Source organism: Coffea arabica, chromosome 4c (genome assembly GCF_036785885.1).
Source record: "Coffea arabica cultivar ET-39 chromosome 4c, Coffea Arabica ET-39 HiFi, whole genome shotgun sequence".
Classification (NCBI taxonomy): Eukaryota; Viridiplantae; Streptophyta; class Magnoliopsida; order Gentianales; family Rubiaceae; genus Coffea; species Coffea arabica.
In genome coordinates, this window is record NC_092316.1 from 34,220,738 (window position 1) to 34,245,808 (window position 25,071).

The following is a 25,071-nucleotide window of genomic DNA, read 5'->3' on the forward strand; positions in this document are numbered from 1 at the left end:
CTCAGAGAGCGCAGCTGCTTCTGCTATTAAGTTGAAGGACAAGAATTTCCTCTGTTTGCTTCAACCTTGCCGCCTACCTTGTAAGCGTTTAAAATGGATACAACATTTGTTGACCCAGTAGCCGAAGTCTCTTCTCAGTTTCTCGGTAAGTTTCTTGAACGGAAACTGAGAAAAGGGACTAGGTTTTCTGAGAAAAGAAAACTAAGATACGAGTTTCTGTCAACACCCTACCTTCAGACGGAGCACGCCAAGACTCTTCCCTCAATTTTGTTTTCTGCGGGTCATTCAAAATTTCAACTTGCTTTCAAATTTTGAACTCTACCGTTTGCTCCGTCTGATTCCATTTGGAATCAGAAATTTTTTTATTTCGAACGGCGTCGTTTTTACCCTTTCTTAAGCTTTCCTGACGTGGATCATTTTTCTCCTCATGTTTTTGCTTGTGAGAGGACCGTTCAAGAGCGGTCGTCCTGCCCCGTATCCAGAAAGGAGACATGAATGTATGTTTTTGGCTGTTTTGAACTGTGCATTTTAAAAATTTTAAAGTATTTTTAGAGTTTAATCACGGTTTGAGAAATCTAGTAAAAATAAGCAAAAAAAAAAATTGCCAAACTGACCAATCTGTGTCCGATCTAAAACCACTGCGGCCCATATAGACCGATAACCAATGGCAGCGAGTAGACTCCATAGAATTTAACCCGACCCGTTTTGGCTTCTGCTGACCTTTTGCCTTCTTTCCTCCCACGTATAAAAACAGTGGCCGTTTGTCTTTCAGTCACGAAAATTCAAAATCTGCTACCAAAGTAATAAGAGGGTGCCGATTCAATCTGGAATTTGGTTGAATACAGTGTGTTTCTTCATCAATTTCCTTCCTGGTATGTGAAATATAACTTCTATCCATCTCTTTCTTTCTTTTTTTATTTGTGTTTCTGTTGAAGATTGGAACTGCCCATTTCTTTATTTGCAATTTTGGAGCTGTGTCTAAATTAAGGATTTTGAACTTCATTCGTATTTTGCCTATATGATTTGTGGGTTTTTCTCTTTTGTCGTTGTTTTAGTTGATTGCTTTATTTATTCTGCAAATAGTGTTCATTCTTTTATGTATATTAAAACACCGGATTTTTTGTTCCAATTGGAGTTGGGCGCCTTCTGTTTTGTCTGCTGGAAACATTAATCGTCAATTATTTTCTGTTATGGAGCTGATTGTAAAGGCGTCGATTGTAGTAATATGCCCACTGGGCCTAATAGTAGCCAGTATACTGTTTCTTTTTTTTTTTTTTTTTAAGTGCAATTTGTGACAAATTTCTTGGCAAAGGAAGCTAGCTACTTATTCATGTGTGATCCAGATGTGTAATGTGTCTAATGCGGCAATTGAATCAGTTATCTTTTAAATGAATATGTCCGTGAGTCAAATCCATGATGACTTTAAGTAGACTGAAAAATAGTTGAAATAGAAAGATTAAAAAAAAAAAAATCTGAAGAGTTCATCTATTACAAGCTTCTTGAGCTTATTGGGTGGAACTAAATGAAAGAATGTAATCCTTCCATTTTTTTCCTTGGTATGTCCAGAAATTAACGAGGCTGTTAAGATCCCATGTGAAGGCCATTTGTAAACTGGAGTGAAAATGACATTTGAAATGAATTCAGTTTAAGCTCTTGGAGTTCTTGTTATTCTGTAGTTCATGTTGAAGAATTCAAAGAAGGAAACTAGAGCAATTGGAATTCTTCTTTCTTCTATACTTGGTTAAATTCGGAGAAATTATTGACTGGTTCAACACATAATTTTCATGTGTAATACTAGTTAATGCAGAATGCTGGGTCAAAATCCCGGTGTTGACTATACATAGCTTCAAATGCTTATCGGTTTTCAAAGCATATGCCTTCGGTCTTACATATCTGTCATAAATTGTATTATATGGAGACTAAACATCTAGAGTTAGGAAAGAAGGCTGTAGTTTTATTTACTGCTGGACTTTTCCATTGGACTCTGAAAATTTTTGCACTTACTGCAGGTTCTTTTATGGAAAGTTTTTTGAGGACTGGGTGGGGTTGGTTGTGGGTTAAGTGACTGAGACACCCCTATTTCTTGAGACAAAACATCTAGAGTTACAAAGAAGGCTGTACTTTATTCTCTGCTGGGACTTTTCCATTTGAATCAGAAACTTTCTGCAGGTTATACTAAAAGTTTTTTGAGGGACTGGTTGGGATTAGTGGTTAGTTATGTAACCGAGACATGCCTTTTTTGTGGGTAAGGATAAACAAATAGGTGCAGCTTAACATAATGAAATAGATTGGGCATATTTAAGTTAGGATCAATTTTGTTGCTGGAATGAGTTAGTTTATTAAGATTTGTTTGCACCATTTTGTATAGGATTTAAGTCCTCCATATACGAAGGTGGTTGGTAAGGTAATAACGGTACAGGTGAAAGGAATGGTGAGAACCAAGCTGCAAACTTATGATGAAGAAAAATGATATCACTGAGCTAAAACTTATTCTCTTGGTTACTACGCAATTGCCTAGTGAAAGGTTAGTTGTAAAGGACATCTCTGAATGCGAAAATCTCACTTAGTCACCTCATTTTTCACCTCCAGCTACCTTCTCTCCCATGGCCTCCAATTGCATCATAGTCCAAGCTCGATTTTGTTAGTACTCCATTATCTGCTCTCCTTTTCCTTGGTTCTCCACTTTAGACTCGCTCTCATACTGGAATCATGCACTAGAATTTCCACCATACACAAGTTTTGCCTTGTTGCCAGTTAAGCCATCTTCAGTCTCATTATCAGATGATGTTTCAGTATGTCTCTTCTGAGTTTTGAGAATCCCATCAACTTCCAAGATGAAATTATCAGCACACCCTGGCTATAGCAGTAAGGTTTTTGAGGCACATCGAAAACCAGAAAACTGAGGAAGCAAACTGTGAGTCAAATTATTTCACCACTGTGGAGGCATTTGTAGTTCCAGTTTGTCACAACTGTGATCCATTTGTTGCTATATATAGTTAACTATTGAAACTTAAGAGGAGATTTGGGTTCCTGGTTTCGCAGATGAAGGTGTTTTGGCAGTCTATTGATGCCAATATCTAGTTGTGGAATTAGTTGAATTAAACAGCTATATGTTTCCTTTCACTTTCACATTCTTAATTCAACCAGAAAAGGAAATACTGATGAAAACTTCACTTCTTTTTCCCAAGTCTCAAGAAAAAGGCCCTTACGAAATAATCTGATAAATTTTGTGGGGAAGCAGATCAGAAACAGACATAACATACAAATGATTTTCTGAAGAACTTTAATGCTTCATATACATCTTAAAAACATGTTTACAAGGTTTTCTGCTTGGTAAACATTAACCATCACTAGCTGCAGCTAGTTCAGGACCCTATTTTACTAGCCTGATGGACCATATCTTTATCCTAAGCAGCACAATCATTCCCTTCATTATGAGCTTGTAGACTTTCTTGTGGAATAACTCGATTTTCTCGGGCATCAGGGGATGATGAAATACTTATTAAGACTAGTCTGTGATATTGATGCAATTTGTAACATGTAATACGGGCTAGATCAACCGATCATGCAACTATGTGAAATTTTTCAAGAATTATCAACTCTGTCTTTCTAGCTCCAGGATTGCTGTTTATCCTTTAGCCTTTCTCTTTCCATTTGCACATACTTTCTCCTTCCATTTGCACATACTTTCTCCTTCATCGTTCTTGTCTGTGTACTTCTTTTCTTCTTAAGCAATGTAAGAAAGATGTTATTCAGGTAGGTGTCTGATTAGGTAATTGGTCAGGCTGTAGATTATCAATGCAATGATCAGTAACTGACCCAAGGGGATGATCAGGTTTGTGACTCTGACACTGATCAATCTCCATACTGAGGTAGCAATGGCAAATTTTGAAGTGTACAATTGGGTCGTGATGGTGAGACTAAATTGGTCCTGGTTACTCTCTGAGAAGAATTGGAAGAAGGGAGGTGATTATCAGATTTGTTGCATTAGTTGCCTCACTGTATAATGTTATGCAACCAGTAGGTTGTATTGATGCATATTTTGGACCAGTAGTTCAGTGATGGTAATGGGTTCACTGACTTTTTTTGTGGCTGTCAGAAATGATACGTGTTCTGGTTGAGTTTTGATTGTTTTCTTTGGATAGATTGACCATTCATAAAAATATCTCTCTACGAGAAATTTTATTGTCCAATTGTGATTTGACTATTGATGGTAGCAGTCCTGATGCTCTCAGAACAATTTTATTACCCATTTAAGATAAGACCATCGATGCTTAACATGCCTGATGCTGTAATGTTACCCCTGATCATTAATAGGTCTGCTTGTGGATTGATTGGCTGGAGCTCCTGATTCTAAATTTTGCAGTTTGTAGCCAATGCACTGTACGGAAACGCAAGAAACCACGGGGGACACTAATAATTGCGTTTTGGCATTGGCTGCAAATAACAGTGCCACGAATAATCTGCTAGAAAGAAGGCCCTGGGAGAAATTGCAGGCTGAAACTAAATTGATAGACAGCTCTGCTACTCCTTTATGTGATAGAATTGGTGTAGACAGAGGCCAGTGTCCAAAACCTGCTGCTAAAGTGAATTCAGGGCAGGGAAAGAAAAAGAGGGACAAGCATACCACAAGGCACCCTAATGCTGTAAACCTTGATCACCGGGTGGACAATATGACCAATAATTCTGGGATCCTAAGCAATGTTTCTGCATGTGCTATGGACAATATCAGTTCTGGTCGAGTTTCAGAGTTGATACCCAATGAAGGAAGAAGTAAACAGAAAAGGAGGTACACTATGGAGACTGATGAGAAGACTGTGCAATCAGAAATTTCTAATCTCATGACTGGCAGTCCTGTTGATGAAGATGTATTTCCCGTATCAGTTAAGTCTATCCCAACAGAAGATTCAGAAATGAAGAACAATGTTGCAGGTTATTGTTTATCTGGGGGGAGGAAAGAAGCAACTGAGGAATGTAAGAAGCATATCCTTTCTGAGAGTGCTGATATTTCTGTGAAAGTTGAAGCTAGAAGTTGTAGAGCTACCTTGAAATCAGAAAAGTGTCTTCATCCTCTTAATTCAGATGGGATACCCGTCTCTGCGGGCAAGATTAAGGTTGAGAGCAGTTTGCTGGAGAGTCATGATGATGATGAGGGGGTTACTAATGATTCATCAGAAATGAAGTTTCAGAAAACCTGCCAAAGAACTTGTCAAATAAGAGAAGTAGTCAAGACTTATTCCAGGAAAAGGAAAAAAGTCTATGATTACCCTGTGGTTGACTCAAAGTCCTTCCAGGAGGATACTGGCTCTTTAGCAGAAGAGAACATGAAAAAATCTTTTTCAGATCATGCAGTTCAAATGTATTCAGGTGGCTGTAGCAAGGATTTGAATGAAAAGAAGTTGGTTGAAGGAGTTTTGGAAGATCTTCTACTGGACAAAGTTGATGATGGCTATACAGATGTTGAAAGCCTAGGGATGGAGAACGAGAGACGTATGGACATAGATAATTGTAAGAGAAAAACAACTGAAGGTTGTCTGAATAAGGATGTGCCTTTAGTACACAGTGCTGAACAACATTTTGAGCAGTGTGAGAGGGTAAAGCCTGATCACGTCATGGGTACGCAGGGTGATTCAAGAATATCACATGTGGCTAAAGAAATTGATGACGAATCTGGAAAGATAGTCTCCGATGAATATGTGGATAAACACTCACTTCCATCACTATCAGATCTGAGCAATTCGAGGTATGCTACCACCCAGGTTGACAATTACATGAATAATTCACTCGGAAGATCTCTGATTGGCAGTTACGGAAAAAAGCTTCTCGTCCTTGATATAAATGGGCTGCTGGCTGATATTGTTCGTGTACCACATAGATGTATGCCTGATGCAATAATATCAGGGAAAGCAGGTTAGAATTAAGTTAAGATTAGTTTCTTGCCTATCCATTGTTAAAATGGATTCTGGTAAGACTTCTGACTTGTAATCCTTTTTTATCAGTTTTCAAGAGGCCATTTTGTGATGACTTTTTGCAATTCTGCTTTACAAGATTCAGCGTTGGTATCTGGTCATCAAGAACGAAGTACTCCTCCACTTTTCTTTTACTTTTTTTTTACTTAATGCATTTCTGCATCAATTCTTTCCCAGTGGAGGCTTTTTATTTTCCTTGAGGTGTACTATTAGGTTGTTGACCATTCTGACCATTCATATATTACAGGCGAAATGTAGAGTTAATTCTTGATTTTCTCATGGGGGATGCTAAGAAGAAGTTACTCTTTTGTTGGGTAAGTCTTTTTTACATACATTATCTACTTTACTGTCAGATCGTTTGTTGTGCTTGAGAGAGAGAGAGAGAGTCTTAAGGTTGAATACATACTAAATTTTACTATTTTTTAGTGTTTAGAGCCCTTTACTTTGTGTTTATTTTGCAAATCTGTGTATGTAAATGCATTTACTGGGTAGTAAATGAGCACGGTAGAATTCTGTCTTCCCTCAAGTATATCAAAATTACATATTTAAAAAGTTGTTGTCCCACATGCATCTCAGGGGCAGGGTTACACTACAGCATCAGAAACTCATGTTCCTCAAATAGCACCTCTATCAAGTACCTCATTTATGAATTTCATATTTTTTTTTCCCACAACATGTGGGTTTAAGTTTTTTTTCTTGTTCTCATCAATTTAAAACATTTTGATCTTTCACTGTTTGACTAAGAAGATATCCTTTTTTTGTTAGATATGATAGGCTTGCTAGCATGTAATACATTTAGTTGAACCCCAGAATACCCCTGGTTGCTAAAAAATACTTGTTGAATGATTATCTTGATATTGTGTTAATGGTTTTGATAATGCATATCTATCTGGTTTTGGTGATTGCATTTTAGAATTCATTCTAACTCAAGTTCGGGGCCTATGGCAACCCATGCAATTATTTTCTTTAGCTTGCTCTCCTTTATGAGGGTTGAGCAAAGTGAGCCAGCTATTTTATGGGCAATGGACAAGTTAAATTAGAATCTCTATATCATTTGTGTTCTTCAATTAGTGAGGTGCAACTGATTTCCCTTTAATTCTTAAGTTAACAATTGTTGAGAGTTTTACACAATTTGCTGCATTTGTATGTGGTCCTTGTTAGGCGAGTATACTTGGCTTAATTGGCAGATTTTCTTCTCAACCTCTGGATGTCATGAAATAAGTCATTTGGCATTGCCAATTTACATTCCATTGAGTTGTATATGGTGCATCCCTCAGACTCGTTAAAAGGTGAGCTATATGCTTGGAATGATTTAAGAACGCCTTGCTTGAGAGGTCGAGGTTCTGATTGATGCTTTCAATTCTTCTATAAAAACTTGTGTATATTGAAGTGCTAATAGAACAATTACGTTAGATAGTATTTTCTACTCGTGTTATACGTAGAGTCATAGGGTTTTAATGTTGTATGAAGTTGGATGTATTGGGTCTTGCCTTTCAGATTTTCTTGCTGCCCATGATTATTTGCTTGATAGCTTTTGGCTTCTTCAGGATCAATATCATTGTACTGAGACTGGTTTCAACACCGTTGAGAACAGAGAAAAGCCTCTCCTAGTGAAGAAACTTAAGAAATTATGGGAGAAGTATGAACGAAATCTACCCTGGGAAAGAGGAGAATACAATGAAACAAACACGCTTTTGATAGATGACTCTCCGCATAAGGCCTTAGGGAATCCAGTTAAGTTCAAAATCAATATGTCTCTACCAACATCATATCTTAGATGATTTAAACTGAAAAAAATTGAGCCTCTTTTTGTTTGTTGTTGTTTTTTCCCCCTTCTTTTTGGTATTCAAATTGTTTGTTAATAGGGCAACTATGTCTAAATTGGCTGTTTGTTCGTTTCATTTTCAGCCACATACAGCTATCTTTCCCCACTCATATCAATATTCAGATGAGGATGATAATTCATTAGGTAAAATTCTCACTTCTAACCATTCTCTTTCTTTAACCTCATTATGTGAGTTGCTTGGTCAGGGTTCACTAAAATTTTAGTGGCCTTAGTTGTGGGCGTGCAATTCCATCTCAAATTGTCTATCACCATGGAGTGGCCAAGATGCTATTCACCTCATTCCATTTGGCATCATCTGATTTTCTAATGAATTTTAAGGTGTCCTTTTGGTTTCTTTGACTTAATTTGGCATCCATCTTTCCTAAGCTACTTGCTAATTTGAGGAGAATCTCAAGTATGTGAAACCATGGCTCAATTGCTTGGAATTGAGTTGTTGCATGAAACACCTATTTGGTAAGGTGCTCTCTAGCCCTTCTCTTGCAGAATTATTCAAAGCATGAAAAGTAAAGTTATTCTTTAGCTGTAATTGTTGAACACATCTCTATTGATTTTTGTACAACACCAGACCATGTTATGTTCCAGGGTATGTCTCCACTTATGGGGTCCTGTTGGGATCTTCTTCATGGTGCTTTATTTTTTGGGCAGATGTTTCCTTGTGTGACTTTCAGATATAGCCATATTCGTATAGAATGTCTTTGATCTATCTCTCTCTCTCTTTCTGATGTGCATTTTCTGCTTCCTGTATGAAAAGTCAGAAATTTCTTAATGTAAATCTGTAGCAGGACCTGGAGGTGCTTTGCGAGTCTATCTGGAAGGACTAGGCAATGCTGAAAATGTACAGAAGTATGTAGAGGAAAATCCTTTTGGTCAGCGACCCATCACGGAGAAAAATTTATCCTGGCGTTTCTATCTTAAGGTTATTGAAGCAATGTCATCAACATCCAGAGATATTCATTACAGATATTCAAGAGAAAATTATCACTGGCGAGCAAGAGATACTCCTGATAGATATTCAAGAGAACATTATCACTGGCGAGCAAGAGATACTCTGAATAGATATTCAAGAGAAAATTATCACTGGCGAGCAAGAGATACTCCTAATACATATTCAAGAGAAAATTATCACTGGCAAGCAAATAGATAATTGGCTGTCAGATTTGATACTGCTAGTCGTTTTTGGATCCAAATGGTGCAAGATATCTAACAGTTGCAACATAACTTCAATTTTGCTGGCATGTGAATATTGGGCAAACCAGAAATATTTGGATGTGATAATCCTGATGGATTTCCTTGTTTTGCTTTCAGTCCAAGGCAGAAGGTACGCAGCAAAGAAATTACTTGGACATTCGATCTCAGGCAAGTCAGTTTAAGACAAATTAGTTTTGATGATAGATACTTCTGCTGTATATTGGCCATTTTGCACTTCGGCCATATGGATCGCTTATTTTGGATGATAAGCTTATTGTGAAGATGCAGTTTTTGTTTTCGCTCTGCTGCTCCTGTGGGCTTTTATAGCTGCCTTCTCTTTTTCATTCAACACCATTTAATACTAGTGGAGATGACATGAAAGCTTGTAATCTAGTGTAAACAAAACACCGCTTTTGTACATTTAGCATCATGCACCGTATAATTTAAAAAAGGAAAGAAAAGAAACAGTATGCAGTGTTTGTTATTTGGGCGCGGGCTTGGTTTGTTCGGCCTAGATCCATACTTCCATAATGTTTGTGCTAATTCAGAATTGAAAGGTTGTTTCCCTTCTTGGGAGTTACTCAAGCCTATACTAAACCAGGCTGGATATCAAGGTCATCAGAATGGAAAAAGCATAGCAGCCTTCAATAGTTCAGCTTTGGAAAAGTCTTTTTTCAGCCCTTTGAGAGACCAGCTAAACAGCATGAATTGCAAAGAAAGTAGCAGACACTTTCCCCATGCAACCTAAACCATACTTCTGACTTTCCTCTTCAGTGTCAAAATCATCCTCTTTAGTGAGGGTTGTCCTGGTTTTGGCAAGCCTATACCAATGTATAATATGGTTCTGGAGCTTCTATCTATATTCTTCATAATGATCTTGTTTGCTTGTCTCTCTACCAGATCTAAAAACGCGAAAAAGATACTTAGCATATGATTGCATGTGCCTTTACCATCATCAAGGCTGTGATTAAGTGGTCAAGAGTCAGTGTTTGACATGCCTTCTTGTATTTTAAAGTACTTAAGTATTTTTTTTATTATATATTCATTGGGTCCACAGTCGACATTATAGACGGAAAAAAATTATTGCCATTACAAAACTAGTATGAGCCCACATCTGTGATTAACAAATATTTTGTCTGGTTCTAGTATTGGACCCTTCTGACAGTTGTAAAAGCCCATCAAACTCAGTGAATAATCTCATTTAAGTAAAGTAACAAGGTGTGCGGTGTGGGATTTGAAGTGGTTGGTGTCTAATAATAATCATGTGTAGGGGAGATCATTTGATTCCATTTTGATCTGATCTGGCATTTCGGTTGTATGATATGAATGTTCTTTTTTTTTGTTTTTTTTGTCAATACGATAGCTTCTTACAACTATAGGGAGAGAGAGGGTCTGAAGAAATCCTGAGATAATCCGGAGGACACTGAACAGCCACTGAACCAGACGGGTGCATTCGTCTGAATTTTTTAAACAATGCCACATTTAATTATGGCAAATTGATAGGAGACAAGATTTGAACCCTTGTCATCCACCCCACCAAGTCTTAATGCATTAGTGGTGGCCACTAGCTCAAAGCTAAAATATTCGAGTAGCTCAAATTGTTCATTTCTTTTTTGTGCTTGACTTTTGTCAGAAAAGCAAAAAAAAATTATTGGTTTACTTTCAAGTGTAATTTTTTTCCACCAATCAATATCTTAGTTTTTATATCAACAACATTTTAAGCTTTGCAATTTTGCTTCTGATAAAATAGTTCCACCATTGCAATTTGTCATGGTCTCCTAATGTGTTATAAAATTTGCCATCTTCGTGGATAAAGCAACCATGGGTATTTTCAATGAAGGAGGAATCCATTTAAAATAGAATAAAGAAAGTGACTAGAAAGGCAACATATGATCTTCAATTTCAAGCAAGTTCAAGTGTCTAGAGCCATCTATTTCTTGGATCATAAGTTTGCATATTGTAGTTAAACCATCTATAGTTGCTTCCTTTGTGGAGAAAGGTCACAATTGAACAATTCAATTGTATTAAGCTTAACAATTGACCTTTCCCTACGTGTGGCTTTCCGACGTTTGGTGTCCGAATCAATTAGCTTTCAACAATGATTTTCACCTGATATGGATGGCCAGAAAACTTACTGAAAGAATTTATAATTCGTCTCCTTCTTCACAATTCTTCATTAATAGCAACACCAGAAATTAGTTACTGTATTATTTATCCTTAACATCTTCTCATACAATCTTTCTTTTATAACACTTCCGATTAAAAGGAAAATAAAATGAAAATGGCACAAATTTGTGATTCCTTTTTGCTTAGATAACCACCATTTGATGGAGAAATGCATGCCGTGCTGTTTTATACTTTCTGGATTCTGTATAGAATCAAGAAATCACAGGAAGATTATTGCATGTGTTTCATATTAAATTAATCTCTGATCCCTGATCATTTCAAATATCTGCTGATTATATGGATGTGATTTTACAAGCATGTCAACCACAAAGAAAAAGTTAAATTCAGCATGAAAATTATTGAAGTGTGGAACTCTTTTGCTCCATTATTTATATTGTTTTCTCATAGTTTCCCTTTCTTGGTCCCTCAGTGTCCCCTTTCCCAGTTGTCTGCCAAACCACCACCGCAACCCCAATCCCTCTTCCAAAAAAAAAAAGCCCCCCACCAAAAAAAAGTAGAAAAAGAATAGGAACTGAAATATTAGATACGATATGAAGTTCCATCGAAGCAAAATCCTGGAGATTTCTAGTTGTTTATCGTAATCATGATATAGAAAAGCAATAAGATTTATGAGTAATTGGCTCAAGTAATTGTAATGGCCCTTGATTTAATGACAGAGCAAAAAAAATTGGTAATTAAGTGTTTGTTGATATCAGCACCATTTGGAATTTAGCAAATTTTAAAAAGGAATATAGATAAACAGGCAAAAATACTTTTTTTTTTTTTAAAAAAAAGTAGTGATTCGAACATTTTCAGCAATTGGATATGTCTTTTTTTTCAAAAAAGAAGAACTTTCAATATTATTCATTGTTGATAAAGAAAAATTGTTGTTAATTTTTTTCGAAGCTCCCCTACCCCATAGAGATATTGAATAGAAAAATACTTTTTCTTTACCAATGTAATTTTGAAAATGAACACTTAAATGCCCTTCAAAAGTAAGTAAATATATCCGAAAAATATAAAATGCGGTTAATCCCGCGGTAGCCCAAGCTATTATTGCGAAAATCGTTGAATACAACCAACTATCATTAAGAATTTCATCTTTGGACCAAAAACAAGCCAAGGGTGGAATACCACAAAGAGAAAGTGTACCTAATAAAAAAGTATTTTTGGTAATTGGTATATGCTTTGTTAAACCTCCCATAAGAACCATATTTTGACTTTTATAAGGAGAATATCCAACAATTGTTTCCATTGAATGAATAACGGATCCAGATCCTAAAAATAATAATGCTTTGGAATAGGCATGAGTAATCAAATGAAATAAATTCCATTTTAAAAAAAAAAAGGCATAATGTTGAACCACTTGTTATGAAAGGCATTAAAAATTACTGTTATCTATGGACAAAAAAATCATTTGTTATATACAGAAATTCTTGTACAAAATATACTCCAGCTACAATTATATTTATAAAGGCTAGCGGGTTTTGAATTCATGATTTTTCCTTTAATCCTACAAGTTCTAGGACCAAGCAAAATTCTTCCACATATTCTAAAAATAAAAAGGCCATCCCATGCACCATTCTCACTAAGAAAGGCACAAAATTTGTTGGATAACTTTCTTGTTTGTCGCTGACTGCTAATAATCACACAATCATTCATGATGTGTCACTTTACAGAGTATGATTCTTGTGGGGTGAGTTATAGAGCAGGGAAATAGGACATGATGTTGCAATCAAGCACAGGAGTGGATGGACGAGTTATGTTGTTTCCTTGTAACATGGGCTAAGATGATTGGGATGGTTAGTTGTTTGTTATTGCCTAATAGAAAATAGAGTACAACTTCATTCAAGAACCCACATGTGCTTCCCCCACCTTTATGCATGTGATATATGGTCATCCCACCCTTTGATCATTCCTCTTTGTCTTCCCACCTACACGTACAATTTCTCTGACTTTTCCTATTTTTTTTGTGTTCAGAATTTTAATTGCATGTTGTAAAAAAAAGACCCAACACGCGTATATAACCCGGTATATATAACTATATATGTACAATCAAGATTTCATTTTAGGGAGGCTATATAATTCACATTATTGCCACCTAAATACACTCATTAATTGTACAAGTTTTATCATGATGGTAGAAGGTTTGAATGCTTCGAAAGGTGAGGATGTAGGAAGAATGTGAATTAGGTCCTAACTAATCTAAGCACGACTCTTGTTATTTTTCCCATTCAACAAAACTTACAGTGAAAAGGTATGTTTAGATGTGTGCCAAGTGATCGCAATATGGGTTAAGCCAAAGATGGTAAGGTTTTAAAGAGATCCAGCATGCTTATCTCTAAACCTACCTAAAAATCAAGTTCAACCCTTAAATAATAAGGTAAAATTATATTTTTCAAATGTTGATTGTCTAACTATCAGCACACAACAAAAAGAAAGTTAAAAAATTTAATACATGCAAACCTCGATTAACTTTAATCAGCTCACTAATTAATTACTTAAATATCTGCGCTAGGATCGTTTATTAACCGATCTTTCATTTGCAGCCTAGTTTCTGATTTGATTTTTGCTTGATGCTTTGCCCATTCAAAAGACAGTCCCCTTTCCAAGTTCATTTCTTTTCTGTTGCTTCGCCTAAGTCTTCAAGTAGCTTAAACGATTGTCCTTTGTCAAATTGATAAAATTGCTCAATTTTGTTTCAGAAGAAGAAAACTTTCACAATTGGCCACTATTCTTGAACAACTTGGAACCGGTCCTTCTTGTCGCACTATTACGAATATGAAAATGGTCAAAATCGGATTCAATTGTCAACTGTCCCTATTAGAAATAGGATTGATTATCGATTCTGAAGGAGCCTGCCTCCAAAAAAAGGTCGTTAAGGGCGAAATTAAATCCTAATTAGCTTAAAAGTTTAACATTTAACTAGGCAACCAATAAGTAAGACCTAACAAGTTACAGTATCTGCATGAAAAAGAAAATAAATAAAAAAAAATAAAAATGGTTTTTTGGGTCTATCATTATTAAGGTGAATCACCACACACACACACACACGGACATATAACTAGATTAGTTGGAGACTTGGAGTATGGGTCTGAAGCAATAAGCTGATGGCTCGATTAAAGCATAAACGTTTAGTAGAATTGTTTTTGTTAAGGAAGGTGTCATTGTTGATTGTACAAAGAGACTAAATGCCTCTTTGACCATAGCCACATGCTACTTTCCAAACAGATGTTGGATTCAATAAATTAAAGATAAGACATATCATGAGAACATCATGATCTTGTCATGTGGTTTTTCACAAGAAACAAGAAGTTAAAGTGCTAAAGCCTACGTATAGTTTAATGTTACATGTGAATTCTTCTTCTTTTGCCAAATAGGCCTACTGTCCAAGATAAATTGACAAACAAAAAATACAAGAAAAATAAAATTAGCAAGAATGTGGACATGGAAAACAAAATTAAAAAAATCACGACTTATGAGCCCTTTCGGACCAGGATTTGGAAAAGTAAAACAAGAGAAATTGTGTACAAAATTTTTCAATGTGTTAATCATATTTGATTAAATTTACAAAATTGAAAGTTTGTTACTGTAAGAGGTAACTTGATAACATGATCTCTAACTTTCATATTCAATTTCAAAATTGAATATGAAAGTTACAAGGTTACTTATGTCATGACAAATAATTAGGACCGAGGGAGTAATTAATTTGAAATTTGATATCAATGTGTTACAAGGCTAGAAGCCCAAAATTAAAGGAAGAGAAGAAAGGATTTACATTTGAAGGTATTAATGCGCCATTAATTGCTAAATGGGTGAGGCCGGTACCATATTGACGGCTACTATGTTTAGGAAAAAGCAACATACAAACAAGCACTTGCAAAAACGCTAGGAAAGTCAATTTTCGACACGACTTGAAAACACGATTCACATCTAACACGAAATTAGCGGATGTGGATCTACTATTTACAGGTTCGAGTCAAATTCAAATTAGACCCAAATGATCTGCTATGTAAACAAGTCCAATTCAGGTCAACACGGGTTGATCCGTTTGATCCATCTGACTCGTTTAATATGTAATTTTATAATTTAATTAATAAATTAGAGGCATGAAGTAAATAAAAAGAAAACTAATTAAGGCTATAAAGTAGTATTACGAGAATAGAATCATAAATATTATGTGAAAATAAGGTATTTTATTTGTAAAAGTGTTGTAGTTTTGTTTTTGTACAAAATGAAAGATCAAAAAATTACTACAAGATTGGACTGCAATTTTCTATATTCTTATGGAAACTCCATTATTAAAAAAAAATCCACTACACTACCAAAGTGAGAAGGTTAAAAAAATAAAAAGAAAATTAAGCAAAGAGGTTATTCAGATCGGGTTCGGATAAGTCGTGAAATTAACAAGTCATATTTGAATCAAGAAAGTTAACCCATTTAAATTTTCGGATTGTGTTCAGGTTGACGTGTTGCCCAGAATATCTGAGTCTCAACCCGACCCGATTGCCACTCCTAAAAATTGCATGTGTCAACGGTCAACCCCAATTTTTTTTTTTAAAAAGAGGATAATTTGCCACACATCCATTGAGATTAACCCTTAAACATTTACCAGGTTACTGCCCCTTAACTTTGGTTTTTGTCATTCAACAATTCTAAACTATTATTTTTTCTAACTATAAATTCAACCATGAAAAGAAAAACAAATGCTAGTAAAAGAACTTTCCCCTTTTCTTCAACCATGAAGAGTCCAAGCCACGGATGGGAGTTTGGTGCCTATCGTTAAAGATAGTCAATTATTATTATTTGATGTTTTATAGTATAGGAATTAAAGTATGATGATTTTATCGTGTGATATTCTACAGAATAATGGGGACTTTAACAACTTCTTTAGCATAATATAACTTAGTTAAGGAAAATTAGAATAAAGTTGATCATTTACAAAGTTTAACTTAAATATTTGAAATAGTATAATAAATAATAGCAATGCAATTAGACTTGCACATTCCTGCCTCTGTGAATGACAAGTAAAGTTTAATTCATTTTTGTAAACAACATTTAATGTCAACTTGCACATACATGGCACTGGCATCATAAGCACGAGCATACATACACAAAAATATCACCCAAAACTATTCACTTATGTTTCCAATATTTGTCATGTCCAGCACTCGCTGCTTGATTTTCTTACTTTTGTTTTTTGCCAGGTTCATTATAAATTAGACATAATGCAATTAACAGGTGATCCAATGTAGACAGTTCTCAAATCTTGCATAATGTAGACGAATGATCTAAATCATTAATCAACATCACTATATAAGTTACAAAACAAATTATAGAGAACTCAACATCAGCAGCCAAATGGTGTATCTTTATCAAAACATTCCAAGTCAAAAGAGAAAATTCTAAAAGCAAAGATTTGCAAATGTGACGCTTCAATTTGTTTGCGAGAAAAGAGAAACTCATAGGAAGACCCCGGGGGGGAGGGAATGCAAGGAAGAAATATAATTTAAAAGACTATGCTATAAATAGAACTAATACAAAAATCACCCTAAGTAATTATCTAAATAACAAAATAAGAAAATGAAATTAGTAAGCACGAAAATTCTTATGCAAAGTTTTATAAAACAAAGCAACAGAAAATGAGGAACAAAATCACACTCATGCAACCATTACCAAAATTGCAGTAAACAAAGTTTTATCACAATATTATCCTATCATACAGAATATTAAACAAGCTTACATGTAATGAAGATCTAATTTCACACATTTGTTAGTAATATACCAAGTTTGTATATTATAATTGATTAATTAATAACTAAAAGTAGATTATTTTAAAAAAGGGATGAAGTATCATGTTCTGTATAACTTTTTGCATTTGAAAAATACTTTGACTCGTTGCCACTCTTGAATAACTTTTTTGACTTATATGACAAATCATGAAACCAAATATATTAGTCACCTATCATCAAAGTTATCGTGATAGAGCATGAAATTGATGGTAATCCAAATCAATAAACAAACTTTCATATAATTAAAGTAGCAGAAAATATGGGGATGGGTGTTTAGAAGATTAGTGAAAACTAAAAGGAGAAACATATCTAGAAAAAAAACTGAACTAAAGGCAAAAAGCAAAAATTATTATTGCAAAAAGCCATCGAAAAACTACCACATTGAACATATTAATCATAGGAGAAATCATATTTATGATCACACGGCTTTGCAACAGTCAGAACTTTCCTAAATCATATTAAAAAAATATACATAAAACAAGAGATAGGGTGATTTTTACCAAAAAAAAAAAATTCATACCTGCAAATAAGGGATGACAAACAACCAAAGTCAAAACTAACTGCTATGATGCAATGCTTAAAAAGGAAACAAAGGAGGAAGAAGAACCGTCGTGATACTCGTAGAGGCTCCAGTAATGATCATAACGTTAGTCAAAAGACAATCAAAGGGTGAGAAGCATTAATACAAGTTTAATTACCAACCCACAAACCAACTTCTAGAACCTAGTTAACCACGAGGTGAAAGGCTATTTAGGATATTAATCTTTTTTTTTTATATATATAAGTGGGAGGTCTCGAACCCGAGACCTTTCACTTACACTTCTTTCCTCTCTGCTATCTAACCCGTACTTCTCATTAACATGTATCTAACATGTATTAACCCGTACTTCTCGTTAACCCGTACTTCTCCCTATTTCATATATTAATCAGATAATAATTCATTAACATGTTCACACCATAAGAAAGATAACACAGTCAACTTAACAAAGTCACAGGCTTCCGTCACTTGTGCTCGTAACTTTACAACCTATCAACCACCACCTCAAAAGGCAAAAATAATCTCCTATCACGCGGTTAAAATTTAAAGATGAGTTTGACTAAAATTCATTCTTATAGAGTATAAGGAATAGAAATATCAAGAGGAGATTAGTATTATTAATACTTAAATCTTACGTTGTCACAGATGCCCTTGGTAGGTAGTAAATTTAGGAGTATATATTTCATAATTACCTAATACAAAAGGATTTTATACCACAAGTAACAAAAAAAAAAAGGGAAATCATAATTTTGTAGTAATCCATGTAATATACGAGGTGGATGTGAAGTTCTATGACACCCGTGGTCATTGAGGAATTATATTGAACCTTGTACAAGTAAAATCATAATTTAAATCTCTTCAACAGTAAAAATGTGAAGAGAGAAATTTGAAAGATAGCGGAGAAGATCGATCTAGTGTGGCTAGGGTTAAGATTTTAAGATTTAGAGGTCCTAGTTTAAACTCTCCTTACCCTCACTATTTTTTAAATTCCACCTTTCCCTCGCTGAAAAAAAAAATAAATTTGAAAGACAAATGAATAGTTTCTGAGGACTTGAGAGGTCATTTAGCACCCTACAATTGGAATAAAACTTAGGTGATTAATTTCCGCTGACCCTTCCCTTCTTTCATCCGGGCTATCTTTCATTGTTTTGGACTGTCGATGTTTTTTTTTTTATTTGAATTATGGTTACGCATAATACACTACATCCGTGCCAGAGCTAGGAATAATTTTCCATTGTGGGCAAAATCAACATTAGAATTTCTTCCATAATTTTTTCTAAAATAGGGCATAACAAAAATATTCAATGACAAAAAAATGGCATACAAAAATTCTCTCTTTCTCTATAAATATACTTGTATGCATTAATAAAACAATCGCGTTTGTGGAACACTACGCAAAACATTTACAATTGCTTGAGCTTTATTTCTTTTATGTTTTGCATTTTATAATATTCTTGTTCATCACTCAAACGAAAAGGTGAGTGGTGATGGAGATGAACTAAGGATGAGGAAGAAGAATCGGTGAGAGACAGAGGAGAGTTACTGTTTTGTGCATTAGATGGAGATCAAGAGGACAATTAAATAGCATAATCTACATTTTGTTTCACTAAAAAAAGTCTCTATAAATTGTTCAATTAGTGAGCAATTAACCACAAGAAGTTCTAATGGTACTAAATGAATAATGGAAGAGATTTTTTGGATTCTTTAATACTCTATTTCAATTAGATTACAAAACTATCTATATTTATATTTTTACTTCTGAACAAGTTAATGAGAGTAAAAATAAAATCTTTTGAAAATTATAGTGGTAATAGTTAAATTTTAAAGAGGCAGTGGGGGACCTGCTCCGGTGTCCACGGATACGGGGCAGGAGCGGTCGTCAGGCCGACCGCTCCTGAACGGTCTCCTCACAAGACCCAAATGTGAGGCGAGAAATATTCCACGTCAGGAAGCCTTCAATTGAGGAGAAACGGAATAAACAAAAAGAAAAAGAGTTGACGGACCGTTTCATGAAGCGCTGGTCCGTTACCGCCCAAATGAATCCTCAAAACGAAAAGTTAAGTCACACTTCCTCCAAAATAATTGCCCATATTCATTAATGCAAAATTCTACAAAACAGAGCAAGAAAGAAAAGCAAAAGGAAAACAGCGTTGCAGAATTATACAAGGAATAGCAAGAAGTAGTAGAAATAGAGTGGCTGCGAAGGAAAATCACAGCGAGGAGAAGCAATAAGTAGTGGCAGAAGGAGAGAGTTTAGGATTGGCACTCAAATATCAAAAGACTTGAGAAGGTGAACGGGAATTGTGGAGTACAAGGTAGGGAGATCCGGAGAAGAGATAAAGCAGAAGAAACATAGGTAAGAAAACATTAATGGTATCAGATAAATTGTGGATTAATTTGACTTGTAGTTATCTTTTGCTGTATACATCGTTGTGAACAAATGGGCTGATTATACTTGTTGTAGTTTTGGTTGAAGTAATTGTTTAATACAGTGGAAAATAGCTAATACACTGGAACCTTCGATTGCACATAATAGATATTATAATTACCAACACGGGGAAAGAAAGGTATTGAAAATTTTGCACACCAAGTGCTTGCAAAATTGCATGCATGGGTTAGGGATTGTTATGGTTATTGTGCATGAAGTTGGTGTAGGTTTTATTACATAACAGTGGCTGAGTGGAAATTAAATAAGACATGGATTTCTAAGATGGTACATACTGTTGAGGGAGACATACCAAGTGAAGTGATTGGGAGTGCAACCACCTTTCGAGGGCAAATGTCACAACCTGTCGAAGAAAGTCAATCTACGGTGCAACCATCTTTGATTGGGAGTGCATCGATGTCACAGCTGCATGACCCAGAAACACCACATAGATTGCGGTCATATGGTCGAAAGAGGAAAGGTTGGTACTGCTGTATTATTCATAATATTGTAATTTAAGTAACATGACTGTAAAAGGTAGACACATACGTTTACTGTGTTTATACCATAATGATGATACCTATATAGAATATAATTTCATTTCTTAGTCATGATAAAAAACTTGTAGGGAGGGATGTCATAACACACCAATTTGTTTGCTGCATAAAGTACAAACTAGACAAACTTCATTTAAATCGATAATAATCACATGTGATTTCATTTAAAACTGTTTGAATAATAGCAGTTACAGTGTGTATGAAGATAGTTACAAATTAGTGCTCGTTTTTTTACAGTGTGTTTGAAGAGTGTTACAAAATAGTTATTGGAAAGTTACAGTGTTTGAAAATTAATACAAAACTGTTTAAAGACTGTTAGTTGCAGTGTGTTTGAAATTATGTTACAAAATAGTTATTGAAAAGTTACACTGTATTTGAAGAGTGTTACAAAACTGTTTGAAGACTGTTAGTTATAGTGTGTTTGAAGAGTATTACAAAATAGTTATTGGAAAATTACGATGTGTTTGAAAAGTGTTACAAAATAGTTATTGTAGTGTTACAGTGTTTGAAAATTAATACAAAACTATTATTATAACTGTTAGTTACAGTGTGTTTAAAGAGTGTTACAAAATAGTTATTGGTAAGTTACAGTGTATTTGAAGACTATTACAAAATAGTTAATGGAGTGTTAAAATGTGTTCGAAAATTAATACAGTGGTATTTGAAGACTGTTAGTTACAATGTGTTTGAAAACTATTACAAATTGATTTACAATTTGTTACACAACGATAGATATGAAATCATATGAAATGCATGTTCTTCGCTTTTTAGGAGGCCTTGACATTGAGATAAAGTAAGTCTACACGTGCAACAAATAAGAGCACCGTTCTACGATCAGCCGAGTACATTCTACCAGCACATGTGATAGTAAGCTTGTATGATAAAAATGTAGCTGCATATGAGATTGTAACATCGGAGCCTTGTAACATAATCACCTTGCTACTTCCAAATATTATGTTTATTAAGCTTAACGAGATTGTATGGTTACCTTAATACACGAACTTCATATTTCATAGTGGAACAACAACAACTCACTATGATGGTCAACACCAAAGTGCATATCTAGTTACAATTCGTGCGTTCTTACTTATAGCTTTGTTCGTTCTTAGTTACAACAATGAAAATTAATTAAGTGTTTGAAACAACCCTAACTGCAAATTACTAGAACATTTAATAAAGTGTCTAAGAAATTTAATGTGTCGGGGGGAAGGGAAGGGAATTATTATTTGTGCTAAGAGCAATTGCACAAACAAGAGAAGAGGAAAGGTTCATCGGACGTTAACTAATTATAGTATCACTCGTTGTAACATCGTGGAATATCATTAGTTGTAAAATTACTAGTTGTAATATCACTAGTTTTAACTAGAGAAGACAAAAAGCTGCCGATTGCTAATTCATTAGTTGTAATGAATTGTAACATACACCTAACTCATTGTAACTCAATCTGTACATCTCGTTATGATTATTTATTGTATTTTAAATATTAGTTACCCCACTTTCAAATTAGTTGTTCCAACGAAGTATCATGTTCTTTTGCGAAACGGTTACTTGGCATGTGGTCGTATGGAACCAATCCGAGATGCCATTTATAACTTCATTTCCGTACTAAAGGAGTAATACCCATTGAAGTGCCTGTAATACTATCTGTATTCATCGTTAATACAATTGTAAACCACATGTCTAAGTTTTAACATAGACGAACATAACAAGGTGCTTGTACAAGCACTCAATTGTTTGGAACAATCATTTATTTTGTATTCATAAAAATTATAGATACATATCATTGATCAACCTGCAACTGAGAGGAGTTGACATCAACAGTTAGTAGCAATCCCTGGGTGTTATTTCTTTCCTATAATGCGTAACGATGGCAAATCAGCCAATACAGTTAATGAAACATACGGTTAATGATATACGCTGTCGAAGTATCCAATTAACAAAACACCATAAATATGTGGGGTAATGATAAAAGCTTGTCACCTGGGGTGATGGTGAAAATACATGATATGCATCATTATCGCAGTGTTCTAAAATTGCTGCACGCTCCGCATACATTGTATAATATAACTATTCAACTGTCAACAACTCATTAGCAATGCCTATATTGCTCAGTTACAAAGCTCAATTGGACTAGACATTATAACAAAAATGATATTTCAGATCATTAAAATATCTCTGACAGAGTTATGGTTAGAAAATATAGAAAATTTGGAGTGCATCCATTCTATAGGGATACTTCCATGAGGCTCCTGATTAGCCAATCTGTGAACCTTCAGATAATACAAAACAATATGTCATTAAAGCATTACATGTTAACTACAAAATATGCATGCTTCGATAGCGTTCAGGTGCCCATCATTACAATTAAAGAAAAAATAGTTCTACGATACGAAAAAAGAATCAAATCTTATCTACTAAATATATATATACCGTTGAACTTTCCTTGATTTCGGGAGCAACAACGTTTGGAGGGTCATTCACTGACTGGGTCATTGAATGCTTCTATGAGTTTTGTATGGACCAAATAATTGTATAAAACGGACAAAAAGGGTATATCAGGAGGGATGTCAGCTGTAACAAAATCATCACACAATGTAACATCATCATAACTAATTGTACTGTAAGAAACATCTAAATAAAAGTTAAAGTCATGCCCATTTTATACTAACCGAAACTGAGTCAGTTGATGAACGATATCCCATAAACATATGTTCATAAAATGAAATCGATGTCGACTCCGATTCTGAAACCTGTATTATTGACGCGACAATAATGTTATTTTATAGTGAATGGTACTTATGGATTAGTTAACTGTATAACGATAACATTGTTGTAGCATAAATATTTACCATCCCGTGTATATCCCACATTACTCATCCAAAATCTGTCTCCTTTCCCATAAGCTCATGGCTCTGTTTCAATGAAAATCCAGTATCCTTGCTTATTTCAGGTTGGAATCCTTGAACCTCGCTCACTTTTCTTTGTGATGGCATCATGTGCGAACATTGAGCAATGTGCAACTCATGGTTATGTTCTAAGACAAGGTTATGCACACGGTACTTCATTGTCCCTCTAAGTAACGCGATAATCATTTTAGTTTCATACCCCGTTTTCGTCGGCGCTCGTGTCCTCTTTGACATCGCATCACCTTCGTATTTGCGCTTCACACATTTCTTGCAGCAACTATATCTCCTAGACGTGATCACGCCATCTTTGTTTTTATTCAGATAGTCTTTGCGTACACTAAAACTCATTTTAAAGGCATATTTGTTGTAAAACTTGTAAGCGTCCTCTTTACTGTTGAACTCCATTCCTAACTCAGGGATCTTATCTTCTGTCAATTTGCTGCAATCCATTACTTCTGCTTCTATCAATTATGCATCAAACACCATAATTTGCAACATTTCATGAATTGTATATACATAAACGACAAGATGAATGTATATTACCATTTAGAATGTGTCATGAATCACATATTACTCATATACCAAATCCTATTATTATGCCTATCAATACGATTAATGAATCACATCACCTTACTTTTACTCTAAGATAACGGCATTATCTATGTACTAATAGAACTCTATGTACACTAAGTTATACGGATTGTAATGTATTGGTCACACGATGTAAGTCTATTTTAATTGTATGTATATCCACTCTGCTGATTATATTTAGGTTCTACATTCTTTAATTCACTGGACCTTATGTCATTCATTAATGACAACCGCCTAAGCCAACTGGGCATTTTCTACTATTTCTACGTTTTAAGGACCAAACAAGTATTTTCTACTCATTGTAATATATTTTTTACATCATATAATTAACTTACAACACCAGGTACATCCTTTTATTATTCACATATATGTCTTTTCCTCTACTTCACCTCAATCAACCCTACGCCTCCATTTTATACACATTGCATGGTCAGGAGAGGGGCAAACTAAGATTGTATGATGAGCATGGACCAACTACATATTACTCATTTAACACACTATATTCAATCACGTTACCTTGGTCTTAACCATATGCTTTATGTTTCACCGAATTCAGAGAGCGCAGTTGCTTCTGCTATTAAGTTGCACGACAAAATCTGGCTTCATGAGATGATGAATTTCCTCTGTTCGCTTCTACCTTGCCTCCTGCCTTGCACACATTCAAAAAGGATACAACACTCTCATACCTAGCTTCAAAATGCATACAACACTCTCACTGCACTGTTTGCTTTCTTCCTTATTCACTCAACATCATACCCCAGCTCTCTCCACCCACTTTTCTGTCAATTGCTACTTTCAGCAAGATGCCACCTCTCTTCCCTCAGCTTTGTTTTGTGCGACTCTCTACTTTTCTATTTGCTTTCTTCCTTATTCACTCAACACCATACCCCGGCTCGCTCCACCCACTTTTCTGTCAATTTACTGCCTTCAACAGGATGCCTCCTCTCTTCCCTTAGTTTTGTTTTGTACGGCTCTCCACTTTTTTGTTTACTTTCTTCCTTATTCACTCAACACCATACCCCAGCTCTCTCCACCTACTTTTCTGTCAATTGTTACTTTTAGCAGGATGCCTCCTCTCTTCCCTCAGTTTTGT

At 35.0% G+C, this 25,071-nt stretch overlaps 1 protein-coding gene across 3 annotated transcripts; it reads left to right on the forward strand.

Annotated features, from left to right (window-relative positions):
* Window positions 1–655: 655 nt before the first annotated feature.
* On the forward strand, window positions 656–9,489 carry LOC113740414 (uncharacterized). Of its 3 annotated transcripts, none has more exons than XM_072046201.1 (7): window positions 656–872; window positions 2,010–5,910; window positions 6,000–6,081; window positions 6,217–6,283; window positions 7,517–7,702; window positions 7,878–7,938; window positions 8,595–9,489. In XM_072046201.1, exons 2-7 carry the CDS (start codon window positions 4,377–4,379, stop codon window positions 8,957–8,959), a joined length of 2,295 nt encoding a protein of 764 aa, XP_071902302.1. In that variant the 5' UTR covers window positions 656–872; window positions 2,010–4,376; the 3' UTR covers window positions 8,960–9,489. The 3 variants fall into 3 exon arrangements, with proteins under 3 accessions (XP_071902302.1, XP_027123840.1, XP_027123842.1); XM_027268039.2 differs by having other exon boundaries at window positions 659–872; window positions 4,318–5,910; XM_027268041.2 differs by having other exon boundaries at window positions 661–872; window positions 4,318–5,910; window positions 8,598–9,489.
* The last annotated feature ends 15,582 nt before the right edge of the window (window positions 9,490–25,071 follow it).

What these genes read in the sequence shown, in the direction of transcription:
- LOC113740414 (XM_072046201.1), top strand. Translation starts at nt 4,377, where the DNA reads ATGCACTGTACGGAAACGCAAGAAACCACGGGGGACACTAATAATTGC. An exon ending in AATAATATCAGGGAAAGCAG is followed by an intron (nt 5,911 to 5,999) that starts GTTAGAATTAAG and finishes CTTTTTTATCAG; the next exon opens with TTTTCAAGAGGCCATTTTGT. An exon ending in ATCTGGTCATCAAGAACGAA is followed by an intron (nt 6,082 to 6,216) that starts GTACTCCTCCAC and finishes CATATATTACAG; the next exon opens with GCGAAATGTAGAGTTAATTC.